Source organism: Pholcus phalangioides, unplaced genomic scaffold (genome assembly GCF_987345545.1).
Source record: "Pholcus phalangioides strain wild (caught in Gottingen) unplaced genomic scaffold, Ppha-v1.0 ptg000015l_1, whole genome shotgun sequence".
NCBI classification, from domain to species: domain Eukaryota; kingdom Metazoa; phylum Arthropoda; class Arachnida; order Araneae; family Pholcidae; genus Pholcus; species Pholcus phalangioides.
Genome location: NW_028301608.1, coordinates 60975064 through 60988905, shown reverse-complemented (window position 1 = coordinate 60988905; position 13842 = coordinate 60975064). Strand labels below are relative to the sequence as shown.

Sequence of the window (13842 nt, the reverse complement as noted above, 5' to 3'; positions counted from 1 at the left end):
TCCCTTGAAAAATAAATGATTTCAAATGAGTAAAAAAAAAATGAAATGTACGCTGGAGAACTCCCAAGAAGAATCAAAATCAAAAATCACATATATAACTTACAATTTGAGTCCACAAAGAGCCCGGGCATTTTCCTGACAAAAACGCCAAAAAAGAAAGCTTTCAATCCAACTCCGGGGTGAAAGAGTATGTGATGTATATGCACTCCTACAATTGCACTCGTGTGATTGGGGGGGGGGGGGAATCAGTACAAAGAGATTGTTCAATGAAACAAGAGATGCCAGACTGAAACCAACATGGCAAGTAATAAACTCTGTAGGTACGAAAGAGTGAAAAAAAGAAGAGCATCAGTGGAGAAAAAAAAATAGTAGAAACAATCGCGCGCGCCTGTGGATGGAATACGAAAGATTTCCTGCATGAGAATGTGGAGGAAAAAGCGGTAAATGAAGGCATACATAAATATGTACAACCGAATAACGACTCCACTCTTTTTCTTTAACCCAAGAGGTAAGATAATAGGTAATACGTGAAAAAATTTCTCATCTTTCTTCACAGTAAAAAAAAAATCATCTTATGGTGTAGGAACAACATCTTCAGTCCATGAAAAAAAAAAGACGAATTCACTGTCTCGGAACGATGAAAAGAGTCTCAGGTTTTCTAAGGTTCGGAAAATTCATACCAGTTGAAAAAAAATAAAAACTAACTCGTGTACGACAAGCAATAACACCATGGGAAAACACTTTTGTTTTTACTCGGTCTTCGTCAGCCGAGCCCGAGGGTCTTCGTGATCACGCCGGAAGACCGTCCAATAACATCATGGGAAAAGAATAATGCTATACAATTTCTCATCGGTAATTTTCGACTCCTTACCAGCCTATAAAATTCAATACACCCGGAGGATGAAATCTGTAACGTTCCCCTTACGCCCGATTTTATTGCGACAATGTAGAAGAAAATGAAATGACACACGCTAGCCGTAAACATCAATTCACTTTCAACTGCGAGCGCATGAAATGAATTTTAGGAAATTGATGAAACTTGAAAAAGAAAATATATTTATACTGACGAGCCCTATCGACGCTTCCAAACACCCTTAATTTCCTTCCATCTGATTTCTTTTTTAACCTATATTTTTTGGATTTGATTAGAATGAGTAGAACTCGAATCGAACTGATTTTCCTACTCGTTATAAATAGAAGAAAATAAAATATCACCGCATTTTTGGAAGTATGAAATTACCAACCACTCTTTCACAGAAAAAAATTTAAAAAATGAAAATAGATGTTCCGAAATCGAATGATGGTGATTATTATTGCAGTTCAAAAAAAATACAGAATTACAAAAAAAAAAAAAGATATGATACGAGTAGCTCTTTCGCAATCATCTGACAAGAGTGACTAGACGGTGAACATCAAGACAGCCATCATTAAATAAATTCAATGGTCGCGAACCTTTTCAGATACCCTTCCTTCAACTTTATTCAGGAAAGTTTTCACGTTTATTTTATCAGGCCCACCCCGGATCATAAACCACTACAAAGAAGAAAAAAACTAGAGTGGACTTGAAAGAAATAAAAAAAAAAAGAGCTCTATTTTGATAACTTTTCGTACAACATTTGGGTAAACAGTGTTAAGCATGCGTAATACAGTACCAGCCAGAGTATGACACTCTTTTGCCAGTGAGACACATGTTCCTTGCAACTGATACTCAAAATCTCACAGCTAATTTACGGAATCCGATTTTAAGAGAACAAAACTACAATTAAGCTTGAATTGGAAACATATAACGATCGATCCTCCTTCGGTTTCGCGCACGTTGAACCCCACCCTCACGCGGTGTACATGTACCGATACAGAAGAATCACCTGAACTCACCCTGCAGGTATGATCGGTATAGTATTTTAACACACGTACCACGGTAGATTAATCTGATTTAGTGTTTCTACATTTTTCCGGTCTGTTGAATCACTTAAAATTGCCTAACAAGGTCTGAAGGCAACGAGGGTAAGACGGTCAGCCTGACCGTCAAGCTCATACGCTACATCACGTATTCAACTAAAAGAATGGGGCACTTTCAGATCCAAGATTCAAAGGGTTTTGATAGTAATTTTTGCTTTTGCAATAACATATATTTTTTAATAATTCCGAAAAAAAAAATCCTTTCAAGCAGTAACCAGCAAGTAGAAATGGTATTCGATATTATGCACTTACGTCGTAGTTTCAGAGCTCAACTGAGTACTGCAGTTTAAAACGGCTACAGAAAAGCGGAATATAGGAGCTTGTGATCACCCATTAGTAAGCATTTTACTAATTAATTGCATTAGTAATACGTAGTACTAACTAAAAACTACTGTGTTAAATTGGAGTTGAACCGTGTAAAAAAAATTATACAGACGACATTAAATCGGAAAATTATTCACAGCGTTACCACGTGGCAAAACTTAGAATTAAAAAAAAAATATTTCAAGGCTACGCAAGTTGTGAAAAAGCGGCAATGCGTCAAAAACCTGCGAAACCATCAAATGTACAGGTGGAGGAAGCAGACATATCCTTTCAATATCTGAGGTAATTAGATAAAGCATTCTTTTTATGCTTAAGAAAATAGAGGAAAAGACTCACAAATTCGTACGGTGTAGTCCTGCAGGCCATCGTGGATATTTGGCGTAATAACAAAATGTCTCTTTCAATCATATATTTTATAGATACCGTGCAACGTGGGGGGTAGACAGGCTTCTGCTGGCAGACAAGTCCGATGAAGAAAAGTGACTTATTGACGAGTCACATACACACACGGGCACCGGTCCGGTCGCAGAAAAAGTTTTTTTTAATGGCCACACCCTCGAGCGAGCGAAATCCCATGACGTCGTATGTATAACAACCGTCGAGTTGCCACGAGAGACTTCGCCTGCGTCAGCTGAATCAATACAGACCGTCTCATAGCCCGACAAATTCGGTCATGAGAGGCGGCAGAACTTGAAAACTATGCACCGGAACAACAGACATTCTGCCACCCAACTATTAGAAAATAAGATCATGATGATAATGGTACCGATGACAACGATTCGAAAAACTCAAACGATCTTTTTTCGAAACAACGGGCAAAAAACCGAATACACCTGCCATCACTGGGCCTCATTGGACCTACTTACACACATTTTACGTTTATCTCACTTCCTTGGCATATTTAAGCATAACCTTGAATTACGGCTTGAGTGTGCCAAAACAATTTATATAGCCCTGGAGATACATACAATAATAAAAATATACATTGAGTATATTGGTACAGAAATGCATCATTTAATGATCACTTATGTATGTGGTCCAAACATATCCTTGCCGAATTCAAACATCTTTCGATTCAATTTGCGAGTCGTTACGCTCAGCTGATGGATGTAAATATGCAGACACACACAAAAGAACAAGAAACTCCGCTTTGATGAAAATAAAAAAAAAAAGTGTTACGAGAACAACACGCAAAATAGTGAAATGATCTCTCTGATACGAGTGGGAACAGGGGATTGTTGGGATGCCACGAATCCAACGCAGCGTGGTCGATTTTACATACATCACTGGTTCTGTCTGAAGTTCTTATGCGCACCACGTGACCTTTTCCCTACTGCACAAAGCTCTATCTCTCGTCAAAATAGATTATTTTTCCAGATACCAGAAATTCTTTTAGGCATATCCCTATTTCTCTGGGAGGAATTTGTCTTCTGAAAAACTCAATCCAAATAATTTCGTAAATATCGGAAAATTATTTCTTTTGCCTTCTAGCTTCGACCTAGCACAGAAATCGAAGTAAAGTTTCATAAAGTACATCAATACTGAAATCAAAGCACTAAACATGACTTCTTTAATTCCCTTTGCTAAACACTATTTTTCCTGGCCATCGTTAATCAGAAAAACATGGACAGACCTTGATTTAGCCTTGTATGAGGAGTAGTATAGCCATAAAAACGTCTCTTCATCAAAAACCGAGTCTTCCAAAAAATATATATACATAGCTTACGCACTTTAACAAAAGTAAACTATTGTAGAAGAAAAAGTAGTATAAATCAGAGCTCCCAGAAAAACCTTCTAGATCATTTCTGTGACTAAAACTCCTGAAGAAATATAAATCAAAATCTTAGACCTTCCAAATATTTTTCGATTTTCAGTTTTTTCCCATGACTTATATCAAATATTTGCATATTTCTCTGACTTTTGCCAAATTCTCATTACTTTCCAGGTCACTGGGAACCCTGTAAAATGAAGTTATGCAATAAAGGTGGAACATACTCTTTTTAAGAAACCACAATACTGAAGTATCGTACTTATCTTGTGATCATATTTGACCTTTAATGTGCAATTACATTAAACATGACCAACATACAACAGTTTTTCGTTAAAGTATATAGGCTAAGTTTGCACCACATTCATTTATCGAGATTAAACATAAAAAACACAGTAATACTGCCATGCAACTGTTATAGATACTTACAAAAATTTGGTGAAAAAAATTAGTCTTGAAAAAAATATCACGTCACCAACAAAATATTCCAGACATATTCAACGATTACAATTTTTCTTTTCCTCACGCTCCGTTAATCCAGCGACCCGCAAGTATCAATGGTTTTTCTACGGTATGAAAGAAAAGAAAAAGCTGCAGACAAAAGATTAAAAGAAATAAAAATTGAGCCGTGCTTTTAAGTAAAAGAATTCGCAACTTTTAACACGCGTGCTCAAAGCTTAAATCTTTAGGTGTTGATTCCAATGGCGGAGCCAAAGAGAAGATAGTTTCCGCTTTTTATCCTCATACAAAGCGAATTGAAGTCACCACGCCATTTCGCATGCTTATCCAATTTTTTCTCTACTTGTACCTCAGTTTTCTTAAAAGTTACGTTCTCCAGAAATCGCATAGTGAAATTATGAATTTTCAAAAGACCACTCACGAAATGTTTCTCACACGCATGACGCAAATTTATAATAGTTCAGACCACACACATCGTAACTCAGAAACTATGCGCATGCAATCAATCAAATTGGAGCAGCCACAATTTTCAACCTTATTTGAATATAGTTTAGGATTATTTTCTAAGAACCTGAGAGAATACAAGGTTGGATAAAAAAAAACAATATAAGAATGCATGTCAAATTTTCCCCGTGCCTTTTGCACCTTCACGGTAAAAGAAAACATCCTGTTGACACAGACACGGGACCTATACAAAATTCGAATGTAAGACAAGGACCAGAGCCAAAAATAAATACACGACGCTAAGGCAAATTAAAACACGGAAGAAAGATCGAGATTCTTCACGTAGACAAGAGTTAGCACAAGTAGTTCGTTGACTGTGTGAGCGCCACACACGACATGAATTCGCCGATTGTATTCATATGCCCGCCCGTCTAGAGTATTTGCAGTGAGCTACGTTACTGGAAAATATGGCTAAAATCAGGGCACCTTTAGCGGAAAAATACTACCATCCTCATGTCTGAGTACATGTAATCTATATATATAAAATTGATTTTCTGTGTGTGTGTGTGTATGTTCTCTATACAAATCTACAATTTTAGATCGATCGTCGCCAAATTTTGCATATATACCAAATGGGACCCGACTTGAACGATAGGATACTTTAAAATTTCGTCAGACCAGGGCAAATGCCCCAAATGGGCAAAAAACTGTCCGGCAACAATGGTTTTTGGGCCTCAACAATCACTTTCCGAACGTTTACTTTGGTTACCGTGGTTCCCTAGCGATGAGTTTCAGACGTGTTTATGTCTTTACAATGGTTTGTCACTTCTTTAATGCTGCCAGTTATGTATAATAGTTTATGCCTTTATAATGGTTTGCCACATTTTTAATACTCTCAGTAATGAGGCTTTTTGAATAGACGTCATAATCATCACCATCATCGCTTTGAGGGTCAGGAAAAGGGTGATCCTCATAGAAATCACTATTAAAATTGCCGATTTAACTGCATAAATACGGAAATTTAGTGGGGGGGGGGGGGTTTCCTGCCACATCAATAATTTTGAAAATTAAATTGAATTCTCGATTTTTGAAATATGGAATTCACTTGGAGATACGAAGCCCAGAAAATTAAAAATATGAATAATTTGCCGGATCTACTTTTGAGTTGGATATCCATGTAATAACATTGATTTCAACTTTTTATTTATATCTTCTCAAGCATGAAAATTAAGTTCTCCGTATTGTCTTTTGATATTTATTTGCATAAATTCATATAGTTTAGGATGTTTTTAAAATTAGTTATGGGCCCCGTAAAGTGCATCGAAAAAATTCCACAGCTTTAATTAAGCATTTTTGGAAGCTCAAACAGGCAGAAATAGATAACTTGAAGTTCAGGGGGAGGGAATCGAAATACCTAACACCCATAAAAAAAAAGGGGGGGGGGGGGACTATTCATTTCTACGTTTCTTTAAATTTAGATTTGTTTCTTTCATGAGTCGCGCAGGACGTCGCCATATTGGTTAACTTAGACACGGTTTGCATGTCCCTCAAAGAAAGAGAGAGATATCGCATGATCCAAAAAGCCTCATTGAAGAAAACCCGGGCAGCGCCGGGTATTGTAGCTAGTCAAATATATTTTCGTACAATGCAAAATAATTTGCTGAACGCTTCGACAAACTACTTACACAAAAGCTTGATCTTGGAATCCTATGCAGAAATGAAAATTGCGTTCAACTAAAATAATATTTAATATAATAATTAAATATAATAATAATTAATATAATAATTATAATTCTAAAATAATAACTGCCAATCTTTCCATATTTACTTCTCTCATTTTATTTTTTATCGAATCAACTTATATTACACTAAAAATTAACATGGGTGTGCAGATCAATATAAATAAAAAAATTTTAAAAATTGAAAAAAAAGATTTAGAATGTCAAAATCAGCATCCCCCTTCCAGTTATAGTTCTCATAGAAAAAAGACAGCGACAAACTACCACATTAATAGGTGGGTGCACGCAAATTTTCTAAAAAAACACTTTTTTCGACTTTTCAATTTTCAAATAATATAACATTTTCTGCGTCTGTGTTCGAGTTTTTGTTTTGACTGCACTAGAAGTATTTTTAACATATTTTAATATAAACTGGTGGCAGGCATTATATATGATAACGTTTTCCACTAAAATTGTCTTTTCTCAAAACTGAGTTGTCGTCCCCCCTCCCCCCAGATATGGAAAATTTTTTTGAACACCACTTGCTCAAATGCCTTAAAACTTGGTTTTGTATCTCTTAACATTAAGGTATTACATACTTTAAGGAGAGGATTTCCCCTAAATGCTAGCTCTCTATTTAAATTGTATAAAAATACACATAGAATTTGAGAAAAAAATTGAGTGCCAACAGTGATTAGAAAAATTTTAAATGTTCCTGAAATGAAGGAGATTTTTCCCATAGGAAAACATGAGAAGCCGAGATCGTGCACCAACTCCGAAGCGCGATATCCAACAGGTTCAAAACACCATTTCGAATTACAATACGCAAAACATCCACAATAGTTTGGCAAATAAGTTTTAATCAACGCATTTAAAAGTTGAACATGAAAAATCCAATCAGAAAAAAGCCATACAATTCAGTTTTGACTTTAATGCTTTTTGATGAAGAGACAAAAAGACTCACTCGCAGCAACTGAGAAATTTTGTATTAATTGAGTTCAAATGAAATTGTTCCCTGCATCAAATATTTACACAAGCACCTTAACGGTGACACAACACAGCCGAGAATCTCGTAGAAGAGAATTTTCGAACAGCTTATAAAGAGAAACGTGGGGGGGGGGGGGGGGGGATTTGGGACCGTTTCCAATTATAGAAGAATAAAGAACCACACAAGTAATCAGCAATCCGTGAACAGGCATTAGTTAGTTTTGCAAGTAATTTTGCTTTTACACAATACGTGAATCCACAGAGACGTCTGCAACTTTTGGAATGAGTTACATACTATTAGTCAGCATTATGCATCATTTAACACTATTCGTTTAAATTACAACATAATAACATAATTGAAGAAAAGAAGAAGAAAAAAAGAAATGACTGGCACTTGAAAGAGAACAAACTACCATTTGAGGAAAATGTATTTCATCTAATTTCGTCTAATCATCCCTCTCTAGTTATTTTTTCGAACTGATAATGGGAACTCCCTGTGGTACCAGTCGGAATAAATGTGCACGCATATAGAACGGGAAAAAGTGAACCTTAATCATAGCGCTGCCAGATTATTTGGCCGTGTTTTCAGCACTCACCGTACTTTCACACTGAGAAATGTATAGAGTAATAATAATATAGTGAAACCCTGGTTATATACCAATACTCTGCGAACCAAGAAAAAATTATCATTATAGAGAGATTTATCGTTGTAACGAGGTTTTTCTGCACATCTTTGGTCTATGAAGAAATGGGCTGAGAACTACATAAGCTATCAATGAAAGGAGATGGAGGAATGGTATATTCCTGCGATGCATGTCGATTTTGTTTCACGTAATGTGACTGACACACCACTGTCATATTTCGCTACCATAACCTACAGAACCGGGACTCACGGTCAGAGTCGCAACTGGGGGGAGGGTGGTGGTGCGTGGTGCCCTGGACCAGGAAGGGTGCTGAACTCTATGCAGTATTCTTTTTCAGTAAAAATTAGATGGGAGGGGGAGGTTGCGTCAAAATTGATACTGGCCCCGGGCGACCGAGTAAATTTTAGTTTCTGGTTGCGGCCCTGCTCACAATTAGGAGCAGATTTTCGGACAGCGTCTTTCAGCCTTATTCAGTTAGATCCAGAGCTTAAAAAAAAATCATTCCCACAACACGTAATACGTACGATTGTCCCATTCTATTCACCAGTAATACAATACAAAAAATCATATCCTATTTATATAATTTTCGCGCATCTAAATATTTGGCGAAGGTCCTATATGAGACTTCCCCACCAATCAAATCCATGACAAACTGCACAGGACGAATTATCCGACTTTTAATTGGAATGGTACAGCATTGATGCAATACGGTCATCATACCTACTTCCCAATGCAATTCACAAAAATACCCGATAGTTTAACTGTACCGACTGAAACAAACAAGTCGAGATCGAAGATTTTTCGATGATGATCATAATATCAAAACAAACAACGCGTATTAAGAAAAAATTGGGGAGAAAAATATAGGAAAGTGAATATTGAGAACGAAAAAACATTTCGCGGCGATGTCAAGGCCAAACTATAAAAAAAAAGAGGGAGAGATTAGTCGCATATCCACTGAATGCACACCAGACAATGAAATGCAGCACAAGGAAATAACACAATCAACCTGAGGATAAAAAAAAGTTCATATGTCTTTTGCATCGGTTTTTCAATTGTAAATCGTTTTTTTTCCCCTTTCTATAAATACACCTGTTACACAGACGTCTGATTCATTAATTGAATAGATGACGTCAAGTTATCAACGATTACAATAGTGGAACAGAAAAAATACAATTTTGAATTTTCCTTAATCAACATCAGTCGACCATTAGCTAGTCTGATTAAATGATAAATTATATGATATATATTATATAGTAAATGTGTCAAAAGATTAATCATTAAATGTGACATACATTGAATATTATAAATGCATGCAAAGTCTGTGATTATATGTTTAAGTAGGTAATATGTTGAGCCCCAAAGCAAAATGTTTTGCATTGTTCTGCAACAAGCCCTCACCTAACTGAAAATTTTCTCTGATAAAAACTCCCATAATTATCAAGAAAACACAAAAAGCGCTGTTTTTCCTTATTTTCCCCGAAGTTCTTCCTGAGAATTTTCTGCAGCAACAGCAGAGCCGCAACTAGACACGCACTTTGTAACTCCCTCTGGTTTGGCACCCAGGGCACCAGATCCACCCTAGTTGCGGCTTTGAGCAAGAGTGATTTTCTGCGACGTGTGTCGTGGTTTTCAGTACATTCTGCTGTGGAGATGTTGAGTAGCGAACCAATGATTGCACCAAAACAAATTGTTTCTATAATAAAATTTCTGAATACATAGCAATTGCACAAAAAAACCAAGATTTCATAATTCATCATTTTCTATCTCCAACCGTTTTCTCTTTCCACACAGCCTCAGAATCTGTTATTGCTTATGAACATCTTTCTCGTACATGTTCTCAGCAGAAGTGGTTGAAGAATCATAAAAGGAGGGACAATAACTTTTGATTGATAACACTGGGCCAAGAATTCATACTGTACAATCAAACATCAACTTTTTCTCAGCACGGATAACAACACATGGCCAGCCAAACAAGCAGTGAAAGCGTCAGTGCATACAACCACATCAATTCAATTATGAGTGGGAAGTCCGGAAGGGCATCATCTCAGGTCGAGAACGCATGTCATAGTCATGCTCAGTAGAGCATCTACTCCAGGCAGGTAGATACCTTTCCTATGCTATTTATGAGGAAGGGGAAGGAATATAAGGAGTCAGCAACATATCCTCTTCTTTCAATATCCATCAAGTTGTCAGAGCACCAATTCACTCATTAAAAAAACTCACTGGGAAACTATGGGATGCACCCCAGAATTGAATGCAATAACACAAAAAATTTGAATTTTTTACATTAATTGCAAGGTTGTACACAACAATAATTCCATTAATGTTTTTGTAGCAAAGCTATGTTTTAACATCAAGACCAACTAAACTCTTGACTTTGAATCAATATAGCAATAAAAATGAATCAATGAGTTTGCGTCAAGTCTTTCCAAATTTATGTCTAGCAATGAATATTTTTGACTAATTTTTTTCTAAGTATTATAAATTTGTGAATAAAAAGCATTGATTTTTTACTGCTTTTATATTGCGAGTATAAAATTTCTTCTCTGATGCAGCATGAATAGCATGCAATAGTGAATCCAGCTGCGGTTCACACCGTTTCGATACCGATAGCTAATTTTTTTTCGCAAACAGGTTATTAAAATGTGCCCCATCACCACACCAGAACATGGTATGGTGGTGGTACACATTCCACAGTCTTCATTCTGTGTGGAATGTGCACCCATAATTAAGGTTTTCTTTGAAATAGGTGCCTGAGCAGCTGCCTAAACGTGTTTGCACTGGGAATCGATTGTTGAATTATATGAATCCCACCAGCACTTACACTTATGTAAATGTGTTAAGATTCGTAGCCTGAGGCCGTGTCACCTTCTTGTCTTTAACAAGAACCAAGTCGTTAAGCCCATATTCTTAAGCTAAGGTCAGAAAAGAAATTTTTGATTGTTATATGTTTACCTAGGTAACGTGTCCTAACTTCAGATCAAGCGCTCACTAAGGAAGAACTGGGGTGGTGTTACAAACACCAGATATTGATAGAGATAAGAATATATTATTGTTTGACAATCACAATTTGAATGAAAAAGTGCAGTTCATTGGGGGCGGAAAAATTTAAATTCATCAGGCTCACTAAACAGAACAATAAAATTTCAAATTAAATATCTGTTTCAAAAATTGAATACTGATTCTGGTTTACTCTGTGACATGACAGCAGTGTTTGATAGTTAGTTTTCACCAACTCACATAACATACAGGGGCAAAGGATGCATGTGCTCAGCACCCATAATTTCTGGAGCACAAAAATTGGCATTCTCTTTTGATACTTTGATATTTCGAAGAAGTGCTAACAAACATTTTGTAAATTTCGATTATCTTGGGGTGGGGGTAAAGAAGTGTAAGAATGGCCTCTCCATGCCCCTCTCCTTCTGTGCATGTCTCTGCCTCAAAGAGCACTATATAAGGGGCCGACAAAAAGTCATGTTTGTCCAAGGCCTGAACTTATGAAGAACAGGCCCTGATAACATATAGTCATAGTCGCTCACTTCATCGCCTTTCCTTTTCCTTTGTTATGAAACACCATTGCACAACTTTTTCCAAAATTTTGGGTCTTTGGCTTGCTGTAGTGCACCAGTGATGGCATTAGCACACTATAGATCACAAAACCATCAAAATTTATGAAAAAGACTCAAAAAATAATTCATTTATGAATGCCACTAAATAAATGTATGTTTACTCACCAAGGACCCAGTAGTTTTTTACAACTCGGGTTTTGGGGACTCAAAATAGTTCCAGACTTAGAATGACACCAACAACATGTGTAATATATATTTTGAATAAAGTTAGCGTAACACCAAAAATTTGGCCAATAATTTATGAACTGCAAATAATTCCTTTGTTTTACGGCTTTTCAAGCAATATTTGGTTGAAAGAGGTGGGGTAGCTGTGGTAAGAATTCCAAAATGAACAGAAAAGACAACTATTACCACTTAACCTTACATGAAAAATTCATATAGATTCCTATTGGGAATTTCTTTTGAATTGGCACATGCCGGAACATGTGTTATAGGTGTATGTGTGGTCTTAACATAAATATGTTATTACAGTTATTTGTTTTTCATGTTGAAGTGATGCCACCATCTGTCTTCCATATTTTAAAGTATAAATGACAGATGCTCGAATTTTGTTTATGTAAGTATCGTGTTGAAAGTCTGTCTGCTCTATGTGGAGAGACTTTTCAGCCCCAAAGCAGAATGTGCCAAAATGTGCGACATGTCGCAGAACAACCATTGCTGTTGCAGAACAATCTGGAAGAATTTTGAGAATAGTGTAGAAAAACGCTATTATGTATATGCGAATTTTTACCGCAGAACATTTTCAGTCAGCTGAGGGCTCGTTGCAGAACATTGCAAAACATTCTGCTTTGGGACTTTTCAGTTGGTAAAGACTACATGATTATGTCTACAGGAAAAAAAAATATTTTACAAGTCTGGAGCATTGGAGAAGCTCTACCCGCAACAATAATCCTTTCCCCCACTCTTCTGATTCAACAAACCCTTTTGTTGAGTCTGAAAACGCATATTACTAGATCCTTAGTTGTCAAGCATGGCTGAGGTGCTACAAGAATACACAAACTAAACGTATTAAGTACACCTTGTCATGTCCAAATCCTGTAACTTTTGGAAAGTTGACTTAATTCTCCAACAATTTATGAAAGAGACACGGAAATTTACCTGCAGATAATATAGGCCTACATACAAAAGCACAATATTTCTCTAGACGGCATCGTTTGATGCTAACAAACATTTTTTTTCAAAGACAAGCCTTTTTACCTCTGTGACTCTTTTTGTTATTTTTCCCATCTGGCAGCATCACCTTCTGTTTTTTGTGGGAGTTTTAAATATTTTTCTGCTATCGTCAGTTTCTTGGGGGTTTTTTTGGAGTACCGCCGTTTTCCTGTGAAGTGCAATCAATGTATAAAGATTGTTTGCTATCAGGTTACACTATTCTTCAGGTTTTTTCCCCTCATCATTGGTAAAAGCATCAGCATTTTGTCTCTGAAGATGTGTCTACATCTGCGTGCTGTGTGTTGTACTTGAGTAGTTTGCTGAGATTACTCATCAATGTGAAGGATGTCACAAAATACTTTATTGTAAGCTTAGTGGCGCACACCTGACAAACATCTAACTTGAGGGACCCATGGATAAAGAATACATCGAAGAGACAAGTTGCAGCTCTTGGATTTTGCATAGCAAAGGTCGTGGCACCATGACAGCAATGGAACAATGCGCGGCTAAAAAATAAAAAATGTGTGTGCATGTCTGGGGTATTTAATTATAACTTGAAGGCATGGCTACTTCACAAGGGTGGGGCTGACAGAGCTTCAGCACTGGATGATTCTAATTTTTCTGTTTTTTCATGATATAAATATAGGGAGGGGTGAAAAGTTCAGCGCCCGAGGATCCCCCAGAGATCTCAGCCTAGGAGGCCTTGTTCAGGGATGGAGAAATGTTTGCAGGTCATAGCAAGTAAGCATATATGC

The 13842-nt window shown here is 36.7% G+C and overlaps 1 protein-coding gene across 9 annotated transcripts in view; it reads right to left on the bottom strand.

Moving 5' to 3' along the window:
* LOC149076405 (uncharacterized) overlaps positions 1 to 13842 on the bottom strand; it is a 71713-nt gene that overhangs the window by 55071 nt on the left and 2800 nt on the right. The window contains exon 1 of one of the 9 annotated variants that reach the window (XM_089243952.1): positions 4481 to 4501. The exons of 5 other annotated variants lie outside the window; for them this stretch is intronic. Coding sequence is in view for 2 of the 4 variants with exons in the window: in XM_089243948.1 (XP_089100074.1) it covers positions 104 to 131 (28 nt within the window). In the remaining 2 variants the exon portion in view is untranslated. Of the gene's footprint in view, positions 1 to 103; positions 171 to 2619; positions 2756 to 4480; positions 4502 to 13842 lie in introns of those variants that run through there. 3 more of the 9 variants (XM_089243949.1, XM_089243948.1, XM_089243956.1) reach the window with 3 other exon arrangements.